Here is a 21,488-nt window from a genome sequence, read left to right on the forward strand (position 1 = left end):
GTTTACATTCGAAGACATCATGACAACGTTACAATTTACCTTCGGCCAATACTCATTTTTACTGAATAGAGCCTGAACACATCATAAAGTGGCACCTTCCTAACGTTAACTATCTCTCGACCTGCCGATTTCAACACGGATTTGTTGTACGCAATGAAGCATTATAAGGAAAAAAATAGGTTGCATCCCCTTCATACGTCAATGGTGAGTTTACTGCATCCCAAAGACATTTTCTATTATCCCCGGGACGACGGGACAGCGTTAGTCTCGAGCCCTGATGGTATCTACGGTATCTATGGTAATGTAGAAAAATACCGTCATGCTTTCAGAATTTTGGCATTGACTTGGTATCGAAGTAATAATGAGTGCTGTTTTACTGTGTGACAAATTAAAAACACTTATCTAGCATTACACTCTAGATTTTTAAGACCACCAAGCAGCTTTTCTATAAAGTACAGAAACTAGGTTGTTCATGTTCATTTTCCACATAAGATTCAAGTGGTTCTTAATGAAGAGGCTAAAGCTGTTCATCTAGCCTGTTTTGGTACTGCAGGCAGGTCACTGTTGAATAAAGTACAGGAGAATAGGAGTGATAAATCTCACCATTTGTGCTAGCAGTTGAATACATTTTAAGAATAGGAAGATCTAATATTTCTAAGTGGGTTAATACTTGTAAATTGCAGCAGCTTAACAACACCTCTGGGGTTACCTCCACTTTAAAAACTAAAATGCACCGCAGCTCCATCACAGTGTGCACTGTAGGACATCCTCGGACCTCAGCATCACTTCTCAGACTCAGACTAAAAATACAGCACCGCTATGCACTATAGAAGGATGAACCATACAGTGTCTCGCGTCCTGATACAGCATCGGTGTAGATATGTGCTTAACTAAAAGATAAAATTAGCCTTATGTATAAAATATATTTTGGGTTACACCTGTGCGAGTCTGGTCTAGACTACTGTATTGATTAAAATTGGAGCAAATCTGTTCCATGAGATACACAAGAGACGCACCGCAACCGAACCACGTGTTGTATAAACAGCCTGCTAGAACAAAAGGGGTAAGGTCAAATAAAAAATGTTGTGTACGGGGTGATATGATTGGAAATCAGGGGAGGTGGCCTCAGAAAAAATTTAATTAGAGAAAAAGGTATCAGGCAGTATCAAGTGAAGCAGCTTTATTCTTGCTACAGCCCCGTTAGCCAAGACAAGAATAACATTTCCAGTTTGGGCATCTGCCCTTCAAAATAAAATCACAGAATTAAAAACCAATGTTTGACGTTTTATGTTTGAAACTAATTTGTTTTGTGTTTAATGGTCACACATATTGAGTAAAACTATCAAATTACTGATTGGTGTAAGTTTGTCATAATGTGTGTGTCAATTTCACTGTAGAAACTACACATCCATACAGTATGTTGCACTGTGAGAGACGCACACTGATGAGACCCTAGCAATTTAAGGAAAATAGTTGTTGTGACATTTCTCTATATGAAGAAAAATTTCATTAAAAGGAACAATGTGTAGCATTTAGGGGGATCTATTGGCAGAAATGGAATATCATATTAATTAATGAGTATGCTTTCTTTAGTGTATAATCAACTGAAAATGAGAATCATTGTGTTTTCGGTACCTTAGAATGAGTCGCTTATATCTACATAGGGAGCGGGTCCTCTTCACGGAGACGGTCATGTTTCTATAGTAGCCCAGAACGGACAAACCAAACTCTGGCTCTAGATAGGGTCATTCACGTTTCCACGTCGGCCACCATAGTTCTCCTACATGCTTGGCATATCAGTTGGTTGCAATCTGCAACCTCACTTCTAAAATGTCTCCAAAACCCTCCACACTGCACCTTTAAATAAACTGAGAGTTTATTTTTTAAGAACAATTTTTATGACTAAAGATGTCAGCAAAATACATGGCTGGGAAATGAGTAATTGGTATGTTTTGACAGCAGACACAGCTTGGTGAGAACTGGCACAGTTTGAGCTCTTTTCAGCTAAAATAACAAGATACACCTGTGTTGCAAATGCTGAAATAGAGGCAGGTTGTTTTTTAGATGATGTACAATGAAGTTTGACTTTCCATTCTAAGGAAGGTTTGCTGAGCTTACATATTATTTCTCAACAATGCTAAATATCACATCTATATAGTTCTGCACACCTGGGAGTTGTCAAGTAAAAGCAGCATCTTCTTTTGCTGCAAGCTACTGAGCAGCTACACTGGATCAGTTGGGTTTAGACGCCTTGTTGAACGGCATCTTGCCAAATTCAGCTAGGTTTTTCATAATTAGCTTCCAACACACCGGGGGGATGCCTGTGCCCAGCCTGGCAAGTAGCCGAGTCACTTATTAGCCAAACTAAGGATTAAGGATGTTGCCAAATCTACAACTTAGTAGGGTTGAGCATTATGATGATATATATGACGATATACTATATACTGTGAGACCATAAGAAGTTTGTCCACCATCAACCAAGCTATCATTTGGGTGTATTAAGCTATTATGGGTAACGCTATGGATTTTTTCTAGAGTTGCAATGATTAATCAATTAGTTGTCAACTATTAAATTAAACACCAGCTATTTTAATAATCGATTAATTGGTTTGAGCATTTTTTTAAGGAAAAAAAGTCTAAATTCTCTGATTCCAGCTCCTTAAATATGAATATTTTCTGGTTTCTTTACTCCTCTATGACAGTAAACTGAATATCTTTGAGTTTGGGAACTTTTGGGAAACACTGACCAACATTCTTCACATTTTATAGACCAAACAACTAATCGATTAATCGAGAAAGTAATCAACAAATTAATCGTGAGCAGCCCTAGATTTTTCAACAGCAAACATATATACAGTATCTCTTAGACCTTCCCTGCTGTATAAAACACCCACGTCTTTCGACTCCACTCTTAGTTTGAAACACAGACTTTCTGTTAAGAATTTGCAGTCTTCAAGTCCAAGCCAAGATACTCGAGTGATATATAACACTATTTTCTCAAGAGTTGAAAAATCTGCTCTAAAGGCATAGTTAAACTGTTTTCATACGCTGAGGAGTACATGTAAAAGTGATGTGCTATTAAGAGTGTAACTTAGTGTTAATACAGTATATTAAAGTTAATATAAACCAAACCTTGGAGCATGAACCAGACATTGAGCAGTTAAATACCACTGAATAAAGAGCCTCTGAAAGAAGAATCCACACAGGAGAGCAGATTTTCCTCGGAGAGAACGGCCTTCAGAGTGTCTCTGATAGAAATACTAATGGGAGAAAAAAAAAAATCATCTACTTGGCTCACATTTTGGGATTCTTTATCATCTGATGACAAGGCCTTGACTTTGTAGAATTATGAATGGACATTTGCAGATTAATAGAGTCGAGTTGAGAGTTGGTTGATTTATCCCATTAACCATCAAGACTTTTCCTGCACATCTCTGTGAGTTCCAGGAATTCAGGCTCATTTTACTTTACACAAGTTACATAAAGGCTGGCTCACACTAAAAGATTTATCAAATCTTAACAGATGTGTTTTGACATGTTATGTTAAAATTAACAGTTTTGTTCCTATAGTGTGTGGAGAGCAACGATTTGGCCAAAACAGCACACCACACACTAACAGATTACATTCATGAACAACAAGAGTCCCGACTAAAAACAAACGGAAACCTCGCTAAATGTCTCCCTATCAAAAGTGACTCTAGTGTGAACAATCGTTGGCGGACGACGGGCAGGAAGAATTAGCAATGTTAGTTTTTGCACTACTTTGTACTGATAATTCACGAATGATGGATGGATGAGGTCATGGAGACACGTTAAATAAGCAGTCGGTCCTCCATTTCTGAGGTTCATCTTACTTTATGCTTCGCGTTTTGCATTAGTTCATGCTTTAGCCGCGGCCGCCATGTATGGGGTTGTTGTCCTTCCGCTTCAGTCAGCTTGGTTCTCAATTGGCTATCGTTCTTTCCCACGTTACTGTGTCATTGGCTGTCCTCGAGGTTCCCCACACTCAACAGGATATCTGATCGTAAATATTGAACATGTTTAATATTTACGATTTAAAATGGGTGCGGCCAGGATGGATTTCTGAGCCGATTGGGGATGTAAAAACAATCTTAACATACCTCACACCACAGAAATATCTGGATAATCTTTAGAACTATCAAAAGAAACGGGGCTTTGCTGATGATTGTCGAGAGGGGGGAATCGGGCAGTAAATCGGCTTGATTCTCGTGTAGGGTGTACACGGCATAAGACAATTGGAAAATGCATTTGTGGATCAAATAATAACAACTGACTCATATCAAAACTTCTGAATACATACACCAGTATGATATAAAACATCACCAATACCGCCTTGTTCTTACTTTTAATTGCTGGCCCACATTACATCTGTTGATGAAATCTGTGTCTCTGAACTGATTTCATAACACTAATGCTCTCATAACAGAAACCTTCATTAAAAATATTCAAAAAACACTTTTATCTGATAAAGATCACAACCTGAATTTGAACAATACATATTCCTTTTGTTGTTGTTGTTCACACGCCAGTAAAAAAATATCTTTTCTTCTTTCTTTTACACCTCGGTAAAATGTGGGCTGATTAATTAGCAGAAAAGTGAACTAAACAGGCATTGTAACATGGCACCATTATAACCACTAACAGGGTTTTTAAAAAGCTGCTGATGAGCTGATGAAGTTGATTAATTGCTCCATATTTTCCCCTGGAGTACTCTCTCTCTCTGTCGCTCTCTCTCCCTACTGTGCAATGAATTATGGGAGAATAAAGTTTGTCTACACCATGCATACACCGCACTGCTAAATTATTATGGATCCTCCAAGCATGACAGGGGTTTTGAAAATAATTACTAAAGTTTCAGGCTAAATTCCTGCATGCTTAATGATTAAAGTATATACAGGGAGCACGGATGCTGGAGGGTACGACTGTCGGCTTAAAGTGAGAAGGACTTGGATTTGATCCCCAACTGGACCTTTTCCATACGGATCAGACCTCAAGACACAAGTGACCTGTGTGTTCACGGAAGATAGGATATGTTAATGTTTGTCACACTAACATTTCATGTGTGACCAAAGGCATATTTTCTGTCCAACAACTCTGCATGCTGCAAAATGGTGACATATCAGAAGGTTACCCATGGCTGATTCAGACCTTTTAAACTTAAAATGTATTTTAATCAGATACAAACATTACATAGATGAAATGTGACCATGCAGACAGGAGGAGCCGGGAATCGAACCACCAACTTTGTTATTAAAGGACGACCCGCTCTAACCCTTGAGCCACAGCCGCCTCTTACCACTTGCGGAGTTATTTGAACCTAAAAAACGATCTTTTCCTAAACCTAACTAAGTCGTTTTGTCGCCTAAACCTAACCAAGTTGTTTCCTGTGAAGACGGAAGTTTATTTTGAAAAGACTGTATGCATGTAACGAGTGAAAATTGACACGTACGTCACGTGTTGCTGGACATTGGTAGGAAAGCGCATGAAAAATGAGGAATAATTTTACCTATCATATGAACCCTTGTATGAGGATATGTTGGTTCGTGACACCGGAGCATCAAACTCAAAAGCTTCTGAATTTCTTTTTGGGATTTCTGATGTGAAAGTACAACATCACATCAAGGTGTTCCACCTGCCTGTAGCTTGTAACTGGGATTTAGCCTGGAAAAAAAAAAGACACTGCATCATCTTGGTACAAAAAAGCCTCTGAGCTTTAACCCTGAAGCCAGCTCAGCGCTTGTTGTTTTAGAAGGCTGTGCTGAATAGGAGCTTGTTGCTACAGGAGATATTGAGTAACACTAACACTCTGCTGGGAGCGTGCAGCATCGAGCTGAGCCGCAGAATCAGACCGCACCCCGGAGAATAAAGACTTTAGAGATTTGGGATTACCTGCTCCTCTATCATCACCCTCTCTCTCTTTCGTACACACTTCAAAATGTTTGACTGTTCCAGCTTTCTGAAGCTGTCAAAGCTGCACTTTCAAGGTCTGCTGAACAAAAAACTCTGGCTTTGGAAATTCTTTGAAAGCTGTTAAATGATACTGGCTGCAGGTGTGGGTGCTTCTAAAGGGTGTGATGTAATTGTAAAAGATCAAGAAGGCTCAGGCTTATTGTATGGTAACTGCGAGAAAATTAATCGAAACTTCTCTCTAAAACTACAAAAAAATCTGTCAGGTTTCATTTCGTTTGGTTTTCCATTAAACTACCTTCAACTCAACAAGATATGTATCAGTGAGAAATGTTATCTGTAAATCTTTCCTACAGTTTTTTGGGGGTTTGGTGTTGTTTGTCCTGTCCTGTCATGCTGCACAGCTGTTTTTTGTGGATTTATCTCCCTACAAATGCCATGTTTTGGATACCTGCAGTGCGCCACAGATGCGTATATAAATTATTGGCTTCCTTTATTGCATCTGGACCCTTGGTGATCAAGATAAACATGACTGAGGAGGCCTGCTTGCTTGTTGGGAGTGCAAAATGTACTAAATTACACAAATTCACAACTGCAAACAGCCCGATGCTGCTGCCAAACTCTTGTACTGTGTCTCTTAAGTGTTACTGAAGTGCAACCTGACACTTCTTATTCAGGGAGTCGAGAGGGAGTATGACTCATTCACTTTCTTCACCGCGTTACTGTTGCCCTGAATGTGTGCAAAGACTGTGAAAAGGAATGTATGTGATCTTCCGCGTCCTACCCATCTGCCCTTCATCCTTCCTCTTCCCTCCCAGTACCGACTTTTGTGTTTCGGCCGGACCCACTCCTCTCTTCATCCTCACTTCTACCTTCCTGTGTCCTTGTCATCTCTTATACATCTTCCAACCACAATCTTTACTGCGGCCCAAAACCACACATGCAACTGTGGAGTACCTACTCTTGTTTTCTCCTCTCTTCTTGCTCCACCCCCCCTCCTCTTCCTCATAGTCCCTGATCCAAGGTTAAAGAGCTCAATGGACTCGTAGGTTCAGACTGGTGCAGATGCTGTATTTTAAATCTGATTTGTTAAGGTACAATTTAGAGAAATTATGTTTGTTTTTTTTTCTTCAGAGAGAAAGAGAGGTTACTGTTTGACAAGGCTAAATGTGAGATAAAAACAGAAGTAATGAGACTACATCTATAGAGACAAATTAAACAGAAATAGCTTCTCTTTTGGTACCGGTTTTCGTAACATCCCTGATCACCTGCTCTTCTAAATCCTCTCCATCTCTCTCCCAAATCCCATTCTCCCCATCCTCCCTGGTAAACACATGTAAACAGGCAGCAGCACCAGGTTAACATTAGCGTCTTTATGCAACTCCTCCGCGTTTTGTAGTCCCTACTCTGATCAAAACACAGTTTCATCCTTTTGAGTATGGAGGAACTAAAATGAACAGCCCCTAAGGTGTTTGTTTGGGTTTTGGATGTTTAGCTGTTTGTGAAATAAGCATTTCAGCTGGGAGCCATCACATCTACTCGCATTTACTCTCATTCTTCCTCTCCTTTATCCAGTTCCACTCTCTTTCATCCCTTTATAAGATCGGAGTGTTTGTTGTCTTGTTTGCCGAGTTCAGCTTAGTGACGTCAGCGTTGGCCTCTGTTCACTTCCACCGTGAGAAAACAGCTCTTATTAAAACATAACCTTATCACTATAACCAAGCCATCTGGACCAACTCGCTGATGATTTACACAGGACAGATGTTTGCCCGAAGAAAACAACACCCCCTCTGAGTGCATCTATGGGATATATATCTTACTTTCTCACACAGAAGTGTTGCAAAAGCAGAGTACCCAAAAGCTAGGGTTATCCAGCTGTAACAGATTATGTGGTTGTACTCTAACCTTGTTGGGTTGTTTTTTTTGTCCTACGAATCTGCTGCTATATTCTTTTTTTTTCTTTCTTTGCACGAAAAGCCTTTTTTTACTTTTCCTTTCCCTTTTTCTGCTGTGTTTATCTCCTTTGTTCTGAGAGAACATTTTCAAAGCTGATGAAGGTGGATGCTGGAGGGGATTTCGCTGAGGAGATGAGAGGAGGAAAAAGGAGGATGAGCACCACTCCCATTCAAGCACACACAAACGGAGAAGCAAACCCACATCCATATGGACGCACACTTGTTTGAAATTGCAATAAAAAAAAAAAAGAGGGAGAAAAGGGGGGATTGTTCCAAAGAGGCAAGAGAAAGAGCAAATCAATGGAGGCATGATAATGAATTATTTCCTCGCCAGAGAGGGAGTTAGAGGAGAGAGATAAAAGCAGACCACATGCTGCGCCACTAACAGCCTGGGGGCTGCTGCTTGTGAATTATGGCGCGTTGGAACACACTTGCCGCCCTCGGGACCCGCCGGTTGCAAAGGAAAGAGAAAGGGGGAAAAATAGAAACAAGAAAGCCGCAAAGAGATGGGGGGGACCAGAAAAGAAATGTCGAAAAGGGTAATAGGTCAAAGCAAAAGCCCCTGGAGTCCCTGCAAAGCATGGATTTACATCTCTATGGCTAATTAGAGACGTAAAGATGAAATTAAAGTGGTGGAAATGAAAGAAGGGTAGAGACATGTAGATGAGGGAAATGAAGAAGCAGGGGTGGGGGGGCAAGTGTTGGATGGGATTATTCAGCATGTGTAATTATGAGAGATATTAGATATCTGCTAGAACAGTGAGTGTGTCACCAATGAGAAATCATGTCTTCTTAATGAGCCTTATATGATCCAGATGTACTGTGACATTTCCCCCCCATTATAACATGATCCGCACTAAGAAGGCCCAGATTCCTCAGCTAATATGAGAAGCAGAGACGAGTGAATTACAATTTCTACTTTATTGCACCGTGTTTAACAAACCCAAGGCAGGCATTTGTCTAACTCCTCTCTTTGTTCTTCCTCAACAAAGACGTCCTGCTGAGATTGTCCCAATTTAGGTGCTTGATTTAGATTAAGCCTTCACAACTAAATGAAAGAGTTCTGGGAAGTTTTGTCAATATATACTTGAAATATTCAAATATCCTGTTGGTGACTGGTTAAAGGATGAATTATGGGACACATTAAGACCCAATCTGTGGCTGCAATCTGCTCGCGGCAGATTATTTTACCTTATAGCGCAAAGCAGTACAATGGTAACCTCAACTGAACTTCTTATTTAATGAACTTACTTTTTAAAAGGGGAAATTTGCCTGCAACTGTTACAGTTTTATACATCATCCATCTGTGATGTTAAATCCTTTTTTGCTGTAGTAATTTGGATTTTGGGTGCACTGACTTTCCTTCAACTTGCCTCATCTACTTCATTTATTAATTCAGTGTGTTTCCTAAAATTAGTTTCAATATCCCACAGAGAACATGTCTGAATTTGAGCTGTTGTTTTAGGTGGAGAGAGCAAACGTAATAGTGCAGTAAGAGGAACAGACCCAGTTTTACCAGTTGATCATTGCCCCCCGTCCTCAGAATATAACATCTTGAATTTTATTTGGTTTTGTTGGACTGACACCAAAACAATTTACTTTATTTTTTAAGTTTTAGTCAGTTAAAGTTAGTTTTTTTTTCTGCTGTGGAACACAAATGAAAGCCTGAACAACCAGTCATTTGTCCGCAAGGTAGACTGTACTGACTGTGTAAATATGCTCCGCTCAGAGCTAGTGATGTAGAATAAAAAGCTAAATAAAAGACCTCTTATGGCAGATGGGAGGGAGAGGTGGATGGGTCCAACAAACACAGGACTTTCAACCAGGAGGCTGCTGTTCAAGACCAGTGGGGTTTTCTTTTATAAGTTACGTTACTTTCTTCTGTGGTTTGTGTGACTTCACCCAGACGTACTATACTTTGTTTTTCTATCACACCGTTGCACAAACAGTATATACGTCTAGTCTGGCAGATGTTCACAAAGAATAGATGTCTCAGATGAGGGTTTACTGAAGAGTGCTTCACAGTGCATCTGATGCTGCGCAGATTAAGTGTATTTGCAATATCATAAAATAAATTGATGCCCGACTGTCTCTAGATATCTTTTGAGGAGCACTCATTGTTTTTCTCATTTGGATGCAGACCGTAAATCATTGCTTCTTTCTTCATCAAGGGCCTCAACAGACACCGTCCAAGTGTCCTCTTGTACTTTCATGTTTGCTTTTCCTTTGCTCTCCTCTCCTTATATGTTTCCCCCTCATATGTGCCAGATATTTCCACCCGACTGCAGTGTTTAAACTCCGGGGCAATATAGTCTTTATCTCACACCACACAAATCACATTCGTAATTGTTGGTTATGCACAGGGTTCATACGGCTTACTGTACTCTTCTTTATTATCACTGTTCTGTACGTCCTCTCCCGGAGGAGACTCCAGGGAATTAGCTGCATCAGCTAAGTGTTGTACTAAACAAATGATTCGGACATTAAACAGACAGCCACAGTTGCCATGACGACTCACTGGGCATCTCTCACTATTTAGAACGGACTGCCTGATGACCACTGTATGGTGATATGTGATTATGTGTGCGTGACTCTGTGTGAAATGCATGAGTACTAACAGTAAGTGAGTGAATGAGTGTCTGTTTGTGTGAGGTAATTATGCAGAACTGGCAACATATATTTAACAGGAAGCGGCTAAAAATAAATGATGAAAGCTGAGAGATGAAGCTGCAGCGGTTATGTTATAATACATTTGTCCAATTATAAGAAATAATCCATTACATCAGCATATAAATGTGTACATGTGGCACTTTATATTGCTATCAATAAACTGTAACTGTAACTGTGATATACTGTAAAATTAATTCAAACAATATCTAGTGGATGGAAACGGTTTTATTTGCTGCTTTCAACAAATGGCATATAACTGTATCTCACTTTAATAAATGTGTTATAATTAGGATTTGTCAAGTATTTAATACTCTTATCAACATGGGAGTGGGCAGATATGCTTGCTTTATGTAAATGTATGTATTTATTTATTATTGGAAATCAAATTACAACACAAAACAATGACAAATATTGTCCAGAAACCCTCACAGGTACTGCATTTAGCATAAAAATATGCTGAAATCATAACATGGCAAACTGCAGCCCAACAGGCAACAACATCTATCAGTGTGTCAGTGTGCTGACTTGACTATGACTTGCCCCAAACTGCATGTGATTATCATAAAGTGGGCATGTCTGTAAAGGGGAGAGTCGTGGGTACCCATAGAACCCATTTTCATCCACATATCTTGAGGTCAAAGGTCAAGGGACCCCTTTGAAAATGGCCATGCCAGTTTTTCCTCGCCAAAATTTAGAGTAAGTTTGGAGCGTTATTTAACCTCCTTCCCGACAAGCTAGTATGACATGGTTGGTAGCTTTGGATTCCTTAGTTCCATTTCTATTTTTGATGCCACCATCTTCACTCTAGCTTTAAAACTGAGCCCACTACAACCTCTTAAAGATCGAACAAATTTGCATTAACGTGTTATTATTGCGTTAACTTTGACAGCCCTACTTGTAATATTTGTAACAGTGGTGATTTTTTTTTTTTTGATTGAACAAGAAATCGTCACTGTGAGTTGCAATAAGAAACATGCAGGGCAAAAGAAACTTCACTTTTTACTTCTTTGAAAACAATAATGCCGCCCCTCTGACTCAACCAACTAAACACTGCCTAACTGATATACCGCTGGATTACAGTTTGCTTTATGTTTGTCATCAAAATATCCCCAGGAAATCCAGTTAAAGATGAAAGATTGTGTTAATATGCTGTTTCATTACAACCGTAATGAACTATCCCAATTCCAGAGGCAAAATAACTGTAGATCACATGAAACATGGATCTCTTAATTAAACAACAAACAGCGATACACCTTATCAGATACACTTTTACAGTGGGTAAATCTCTCTCTCTCAGTGCAGCATGGGAAAGTGCGACCATAGCCTCCAACAGTCCCTTACCTGTTACTGCCGCTACCTGACACTGGGTAATTACCCAGGAACAGAGACGACACTCGGAAGGTGCCAGAAAGCCCCATATACACACACCGGCAATTAGCTGTAAGGTCCATTGAGCGGTAATGAGGCATCAGCCACTAGCTAGGGGACAGTGGGCAGGGAGGGAAGGAAAGGAAAGGAAAATGAACAGTAAAGAGAGATAAGTGCAGAAGACAAGCGAAAACGGAAAGAAGATAAACGGAGAAAAGACGAGGATGTGATAGAGAGAACGTGGACAGGAAACAATAGAGAGGAGACGGCGGAGGGGACGTTATTGTGTGGGTGCAGAGGGAACCTCCAAGACCTCCAGTTCAAAGTCACTTTGTTGTTGAGAGCTTCGCTGGAGGTCTCTCACCCACTTGGCTGTCAGAGAACGACAGGCCCCCCCTGTAAAAGTGATTTCTGATCTCAGCAAGATCATTTGTGCAGATTAAGGGCAAACTTGAGAAACATGAAAGATCAAACCTTGACGGGAGCCTGCCAGGCAGCAACACACAGATATTATCTCGCTGCGGAGGCATCGGGACGCTCTTAGAGATTCGTTGGATACATACAAGGTGTAAAATGGAAACAGAGCCCAGCGGGAATAACACTTTATCCCGCTGCACAAGCTGCATTATACGTAACCTGCGCTGCTATACGATTCAAATTAAATATTTCAAATGTGATTTCAGTTTTTTGTGCGAGTGTGGTGCTGAAATGACAACCCCCGTCTCCTACAAATGATGTTTATATGCAACTAATTTGCAACAACTTAACCACTCGAGGGATTCAGGATGTGAACTCCGGTATTATTTGCCCACCTCCGTACAACTGCTATGCGGTATTAAAACGTTGCACTGCCTGTGAACATAATTGAGGCACCAATTATGTTTTTTCCCACAATGTTAATGGCAAAACAAATTAGTACTATATCATTTCTAGGGGACAGGGTTGATACCACAACACAATGACTACTCAAAAATGGAAAACTAAAATAGAAAAAGTTCCCCTCTGCCATAGCAACTCTGAATACCCCACTGATGCACTGACCCATATGTCCATCTATCATACTGTATATGTAAAGATAGATGGATGCTTTTATGTGGGTGTCTCTGAGATGTAGTGTTCAGGTACCTATGTTATTTATATACCTAAGGTATCTATGTTCCAGAGGCATCCCCACTTGAGGTTAATACAGTTTTATGATGACAATATCATCTATTATTATCTATAATTTCAATTTCCATTACAATTTTGGCTCCCAACGATCATGAAATCAAGATAATCAACATGAAGTGATTATTGTGCCGCTTTCTGTTTTGTTCCGTGGTGGTGCACTGCCCGCCACCGACTCTAGGTCGGCTTGAAAAGACCAAGGAAGATACAAATTCTTGTTTTAAAGACACAAATTTGACATGTGGTTTGTTAAAGAGCAACATACAGTAGTAACACATGCACATACACACATGCGCACCATGTACAAATACAAACACCACCAGGGAGATACACACACTCACACATAGGGCTATTGTAATATACCGCGCTATTTACAAGCCAACCGCAGAGGATGACAAGCAACCGCCAAAATCACTGTTCAGATGTTTTCTTTTTTTAATTCTTTGCAGTGCGAACGCTGCGTATTTACACTTTGCTACAAACACCAGCAGCGTGACGAGGTGATGAGCGTCTATTCTGCGCTGAGAGCTGCATGTTTGGTGTTTTTTTCTGGTCGCTGAAAGTTGAAAAATGTTCAACATTTTATGTACAACTTTTTGCCAGCCGTCCAATCACAATGGAGGCGGGGCAAATATCACAAAGACCAACTGTCACATCCTACATGTCGGCTACAGGTGCTTAATGACAACAACAATGGAGGAGAAATTGATACATATGAACTGGTAGGTCTGTCCTCTCTCCCTATGTGCTTCAGCCAAAGAGTATAGAAGCAAAGTGACGATTTTGGACTGAAAACGCTTATTATATTTATATTTTATTGTTCAACAAAGGCCATTTCGATAGAATATGACAATATAATGTAAATAATTTTGTTTTATTTTTGTATGGCACTTTTTAGCCGGACGTTTTACTATTACAAAATTGCGGAAGCGTAGCTCTGCTGCTGACCTTCACCTCTTGGTAATATATGTTCTTTGCTTCAGTGTTCTCTTCATCTACAGCAAGTACTCTTGGTCTGACTTCCTAACAAGGGGCAACACTTTTACACCTGCAGATATCCCAAATCATTGCAACCAGAATAAATGCTGCGCTTCGTTACCCTTCTGTGTTCTACAATAAACACGAATTTAACTAATCTTGAAACTGTCATATTTGCCATTTAAAAAGCAACAATTAAGCTTATTTATATTGCACTAAAATCTGGATAAATGAAACAATTTGCAAAAAAACAAAAAGGCAATAATAAGGCATATCGCGCTGTTGAGCCAAACATTATCACCACAGGGGAAATTCCAGCAGCCCTACTTACACATTAAGGTGTACAAACATATGCATATAATCATGCTTGTACATAAGGTCTTCAACACACACATGCACACCTGTACGCATCCCTCTCTTCAATCAGCAAACCTGTAGTTGACCTTTATCTGACACCAGCCTTTAAAGCTATATGTCTCTCACCAGCAGAACAATTACAACCATCTCATTTTCTTTCCTCTGTTTCCACTTTCTCTCGTTTCTCCTGCTGGCCATTCCCCTCCAGAGAGGCAGAAGAGCCTCTTCTCTCTTCTTCCACCACCGGCTTTTATCTCCCCTTCCATTATTTCATTCCCTCTCCTCCTCCTCCTCCTCCTCTTCGCTCAGTATTTCTGCTACTTCACTCTCATGATCAGACATGCTGAGTGGCCTTGCCGGTGCAGCCCAGCATCTCCATATTAATAGGAGTCACGGAAAACAAATAGATTCACAGTGGATGAAGAAAACAGAACAAGGTTGGAGGGGAAGAACTGCATGTGGGAGAAAGATGGAGGAACAAGAGAAAAACTGGCCCGGTCCTAATTAGATGCTCACCAGCTGTGTGTTTTTGCAGTTAAATTAAAGGAGAACCACTGGCTCATTGCACAGCACCTTAACAACTAATGGTTCTGTTAACAAGGTCTACAACTGTATAGTTACGTGCTCAAGTAAATCTCCGTTAATCCAATAAATTAAGTCAAACTTTATAAATCGATCGGATGAGGAATTCAGCAACCTTGACATCATTTTCAGTAATATTTCAAAATTAAATACTTTCAATGTAAGGACATGATGATGGCAATCAAAGAGGGAACTGAGAGATTAAAAAATTCTCCTTCACTTTTCTTCTCATCTCTGTCTTTAAAACATCCCACTATCGTCCTGCTGTCTTCCTGCTGCTGCCCTGCTGCTTTCTTCTCACATCTCCTCTTTCTTCTGCTGTTTTTCCTCCTTCACTCCTCTGTTGTTCTCCCAATTTGCTGGCTTGATGACCCAGAGTCAATCATGAAGATTTAGTGAAATAAACAAGCCAGTGGGCTGACATTGGGAAACGGTTTTGGGGCATTAGTTTGAATTCATGACCATCATTGTTTGTTTTTGTTCTGCTGCTTTCATGCTGGTCTCTGCAGGATCTGGAGGGTTTCCAACAGTCCCAAAGTTTCTGCATTAATCTTTGAATTTTTTGACCACAATAACACAACTAAGGCCTCTTGATTCATTTCATTAAATTGAAGAGTAATGGCTGATAACGCTGCGGCGGTGTGTCGATGCTAACATGGGTGTGTAATGGCGTTCAGATTTGTGTAGTCGCCTGTGATACACAACTAGCAGATAAATCTCTTCCCCATTCACCTGGAGTACTTCTATAAACAGACTAACAGTCCCTATACAATTAAACTAGTATCAGCAGAGAATCACACCATAAACGTACAGTTGAGCAGCTACAACAGAATATATTACTGCACTGCACTGACACTTTGGTGTATGACACATACATAAAAATATTCATTCATTCATTCCTTTATTAAAGGTGCTAAATGCGAGATTGGGAGCATATCTATTGCCTCTGCACGGCTCTCAATATGACGACGGCTGAGCCTTCGGCTCGCAGCTAACGGTACTAACAGCACTAACAGTGAAAACAAAGATAACATTACTGACAGAGCTAACAGTGTTAACCTGAAGGAGAACTGGAGGGTTAGTGCTACGCTTCTGCGACGGCGCCATCGGTTGGGACGGCGTTATCAGCTGTAACCACCGTATGAGAGCAGTGCAGAGCGGCGGCTGTGAGCAAGCCAGTGGGGCACGCTCACACGCAAAAACACGCACTAAAAGGCACGTGCGGCCGGCCCGGCAATGTCAACAAAGCACGGAAAAGCTCCCATTGCAACACACCCAGAGGGAGTGACTTCATTCTCTGCTCAGGTAGACATTACTCCTCTATATCTTTACAAAGCCAAAAGTTCTTTGATGCAATATAAATGCTCTGGATATCATATAGAGCACCTTTAAAGTTAACATTAACATCAGATAAAACTCAAATATGTGAAAGGAAACTTTCAATAAGAGCTTCTTCTAGTTTGTACTTACATTTGTCTTAGAATCATTTCATTTGAACAGCTGCATTTTGCAAAAGTATATGAATATATCATTGCAATACAATACCAGAGAAAGAGGATGAGAAATACTGAATAATCACTCTGCTCTATGTCCAGTGTCTTCCCTTTCTTTTAACTCTGTATTGCTTTATAATGGTATTTGCACCGTCTACGTTCCAACCACAAGGACACATGTTCGACTCAGAGTTTACTCAATGAACACATCAAACTCCAGAAAAGTTGTAAAAGCCAATATTATGAAGTCTAGCGCATTATCTCCGACTGCACATTTACAAAAGGTTACTCACCATAATGCACGCGGTCCACGTATCACCGCAGGGCACCTTTATACACTACACATGTATCCACCGAGGAGCTCTGACCTTGTGTGCCCGTATATATATATATTATATCTGCAGGCTTCAGATATCTCTCAATGAGCTCGCTCACCTACCGTATCAGCTTCAGCGCTTATGCACGGTTGTCTTTCTCAGAACGGTTAATGTGAATCACCTCGACCCCGGCATCAGTGCCAACGTCCGCGAGGCAATTTCCTGCACATTCATTATTGTGTAATTACAGTGGTTCTAATTCGGATACAAAGGGCACATGTATAAGCCGTCCCCTTCTGCACAATGTTGACACTGTAATAAATGCTAGGAAACGGAGCCCTGTGAAAGCATACAACATTAGAAAACTACAGCGCTGATTTAAAGCCATTACGCTGTTATCTCTGTCCTGCAATATGCTCTATGGCCAAGAGAAGGTTGATTACTCACACCTGCTAGCTAGAGCATAATCCTCTCTGGGGTTTTTTTAATCACTGTAAACTGAAGAACATTGGGTTGGTCGGACAAAAGAAGCAATCTCAGGATGTCGCATTATGCTGTGGGAACTTGTGATGGGCATTTGTTGCTAATTTCTAACAAAAGAAAAGTTAAAAACAACTACAAACAGCTTCCTTGATAACTACAATAATCACTGGTTACAGCTCGAGTAGAATTTAAATTGTAGCGTTGCATACTCAAGCTTTTTTTTTTTCCTTTCCAAGATTTATGATGAATTAAAGCCCCTGTAGCAAGTTTGGCATTTTGGAATCAATAAATGTAAATGTTTTTTCTTCAGTGTACTCCAAAGTAGCCTTAAGGTCTGATCTGATAGCGGTAATAGCTATTAAATTGTGATTGACTTTGAATTCCCCATCAGTCGAGCCAGACACTCCAGTCTGACTTTCATTAATATAACTGTTGCCTCTGGACGGCTGCAATGTCTTCTAAGAACTCTTCTCTATCATAAAGTATATATTAGATCTAGAGAAATATCTTCTGAATCCCTTCCCATCATTTTGTGAGGTTAACCTGTACTGCTGGTTAGGGATGCCCTCGACCAAAAAAATCCTTAGTTGACTAGCAATTACATGATTTTGTTGAACAGATCTGTAAGACTGAGTTTCTCCACAAATAATGACACAAAAGCACCACTTTTAATCTTGTATTTACTAGGGATGTGCTCATAAGTTTCTTAGAAATAAGTCATTCAGCATGAAAAAAGCATAAAAAAAACAACTAATCAACTCAAGAAATTTTAGTTGACTAAGAACAAAACAACTGATTAGTCGACTAATTGACTACAGTAAGAGGTGGCAGCCCTACTGCTGGTTACTTATTAGGATATAAATCACCAGCTTCATTACGATACGATATAATATTGATTCTTTGGACAATGATTAGATATTTGCCGATATCACAAAGTCTGCCACGATACGATTTCTATTCAATTCAGTTCAATTTAAGGGCCTGCGATCGATATGAGACGATATCATACTATATGTTCATTTAACTTAATCAGATACATTTATATCAACTCACAAAAAAAGCCACTATTACTGGGCTCTTCCAGACATTCAAATGAAAAACAATCTGTTCTTTTCAATAAAAAGAATAAATATAGACCCCCTGTTGTTCACTATAAAGTGCCACATTTCTCATGTTTAATATATCTGTGTATCTGTATATATCTAAATATCTTATCGTCCATATCCATGTATCAATACATCCCTATTACTTACTGATAATTTAGTAATTAAAGATTATTCCATGGTTGTACTGATTGGATAAGAACACCATCTAAATGTCAGAGACACTCATGTAAATGTGGTTGCCGTCTCCCTGTAATTGCCAGTAGTCTTTGAGTCTACATCAGTAACATGCAGTTACCATTATTCTTTGATTGTAATTATAAATCCATACTCTTGGGAGATAGAAATAGGTGTTTAACTAGAATCTATTTAACAGAGGTGCCAAGGAGGCAGTAGAGAAAAGTTAAAAAGTACATAAAACAACGTGCTGGTCTTGTAAAGGGTAGAATAAAAGGGAAAAAAAATCAATAAGAATGCAATCATCTCTGGAGTATTCTCCAATTATATTCCCCTCTATTCAATTTGTGGTAAAAAATAAATAAAAAGAGAGATTTGGGAGCAACAGAACAGAGGTTTGTCGAGCGGCGCTTGTCAGGGTTTATACATTAAATACAGCAACGACAACAAAGCAACACAATCAGTGTTTCTTAACAGCACAAGTTCAGTGACTGTGGGAGCAAGAATGAAGCTGCAGTCGTCTTTTTGGGAAACAGCCTGATGGTTTTGATTCTTACATCAAAGCTGCAGAACAGAAAGAGAGAGTATCAACAGAGGAGAGCCATTACAACTAAAGAAGGATTCCCAAGTACATTTTCAACCCCTCTGTTTTGGGTTATAGGGTCTCCAAAACATGACTGAAGCTTGGATTTCAAGTGTATTTCGCCTGAGATCAGACAGTAGATAATCAACCGGGGCAAAAAATCCCTTCGCACATCATTCAGGTCTATTATTAGTATTCTATTTTCCAAGCTTATGAGCATATTATGAATTTCCACCCTGTTAAACACACCTGTGATTCCTGGCTGCTCTGCTTCCCAGACCACTCGCTGGGGAGAGCACTGACTGCATCCCAGGAAAACACACACACACACACTTGCATGCAAACTTACACAATTCAACACCATCAACATTATCCAGAACACCAGATGCGCCACTCAAAAATAATTACTCCCACTTGGTGTTGCCTTTCTGCGGCCCAACAGTTAACCTTGAGCATCATCTGATCAATAGCTTGTTTTATTGGTCCCAGCCCATTTCTTCAACTGCTTGTCAAACATAAAATGCATTGACAAACACGTCCTCCAACTCCGCAGGCCGGCCTGTAGGTAGATAAATACCGTGCGATGTCTGCTCACTGCCCATCTGGAAGGTGATGGGAGTGTAACGGAATAATAGCAGGATGGCTCCCACTAAAACCAGTCATTAGGAGGCTAAATTAGTGGTGAGGCTTAATGGACCTGCACGAGCTGAAGGTAGAGTTTTAGAAATGGCCACCTGCCACAGCTAACTGCTGGATTCATCAAATTTACCGGATTTTATCACTCTTTTGGATTCAGATCCAGGTAACTTTACTGCAGTTTGATGAGAGATGAGGAAGAGAAAAAAATAAATAAAGTTTCGGAACAGGAGCTGCAGCAGGTTGCCATGGCGTCCAGCAATTTTGGTGCTGATGCTACGGTAAAATTAGTGGTGGAATAGTCATTATTGGTCTTAATAAGGTTGAACCTGCCTGTGCTCTCAGCTGCCGCTCAGCCTAAAGCCCAGAGGCTATTACGGCTGTTCCGGATGCTGTAATCATGGCTGGGTCTGGGCACATGGGCTACTGTGCAATTATCAATTTATCTGTGGCTGAAACACTTTTATCCTGATGGCTGCTGTGGAGAGGCTGATGGGATGGGAGGTCACTGGGTTCTAAACCATGGTGAGAGGAAGCTGTGTGTTTTTAGTTAAAAAAAAACACATGGGTGAAATATGTATTGCAAAAACAAACTAATTAACCAAACAATGAAAACCGTGCATGTAGTTTTAGCAGAAAATGGAGATAGGCAGCTTTAAGTTTGCACAATTGACCCTTTCTGCTCCAATAACAGCTGAGCAAATCGGCAGAACCTTGGTCAACTTTCTCCTTTCCTGTTGGGTTATACTTAGATATGCTTCTTTGTTCAAAGGTAATATTACTATGTAAGTCACATGACAAAGGTGTCACAATCTTCGGTCCCTGTGGACAAAAGCGGTAGTGTTTCAGAGCACCAGAGTCCCTTTAGAAAACCTCTCATTTAACTTCAGCAAGGTCTGACAGTCTTCCCCGCTCAGTCCTGGTTCTGGTTCTCCAGCAATACGGCTTGGGCCACTAGCAGCGTGGTGTTGGCTCCCAGCGAGGACCTGCGGAGCAGCGAGGCGGAGATCTGCTCCTGGTCGGAAGCTCTCCACCTTCGGCCAGAGCTCCGACTGCAGGTCGTTCTGATTTTCCAGTAAACCTGCATGATTTCGTCTGACTTATTCCTTATCTCTGCTTTGTGCCGTCCCAAAGTATGTTGAAGTACGTTTCTTTTTGTCAAGCTTGTCCGACCTAGTGACAGTAACTAAGTGGGGCGGAACTTAGGATTGGTTAATTATAAAGAAATGTATTGGCACTGTGCACTGTTTTATATTTTACACAAAGACAGACTCTAAATATGCGTCAAGTGTGATGGATAGTTTCACAGGATAAAATGGTCTCTTTGTTTTCTGACAGTACAGGAAAGAGGAAGAGGAAGGACATAAGGACGAGGGGAGTAAAGACTCACGGAAAGCTGTGTAGAACTCGTGCAGGCTGAGGTGTCCATCGTTGTTGTAGTCGTCGTAACGCAGCAGGTCCTGCATGGTGCACTCCAGCAGGCTGTCCTCCAGGTGCTCCTTCATAGAGATCTAACACACACACACACACAAATAAACACATGCTGTGTTCAATCATATGGCTGCATTAAAAGAGAACATGTGGGAAAGCCAGGCGATATAGGCAACTATCACACACAGCTACACTGTTCTCACACCTGATCATAGCTTTTACTTATCGTTTCTCTCTTGCCTTCATCACTTTTATTCTAA

The 21,488-nt window shown here is 40.4% G+C and overlaps 1 protein-coding gene across 2 annotated transcripts in view; it reads right to left on the reverse strand.

Moving 5' to 3' along the window:
- Positions 1-21,488, reverse strand: part of fstl4 (follistatin-like 4) — a 314,390-nt gene that overhangs the window by 49,306 nt on the left and 243,596 nt on the right. For both annotated transcript variants that reach the window (XM_037748469.1, XM_037748471.1), the window contains one exon: positions 21,188-21,308. In XM_037748469.1, the coding sequence (XP_037604397.1) occupies positions 21,188-21,308 (121 nt within the window). The remainder of the gene's footprint in view (positions 1-21,187; positions 21,309-21,488) is intronic.

This window comes from Sebastes umbrosus, chromosome 17 (genome assembly GCF_015220745.1).
Source record: "Sebastes umbrosus isolate fSebUmb1 chromosome 17, fSebUmb1.pri, whole genome shotgun sequence".
NCBI classification, from domain to species: domain Eukaryota; kingdom Metazoa; phylum Chordata; class Actinopteri; order Perciformes; family Sebastidae; genus Sebastes; species Sebastes umbrosus.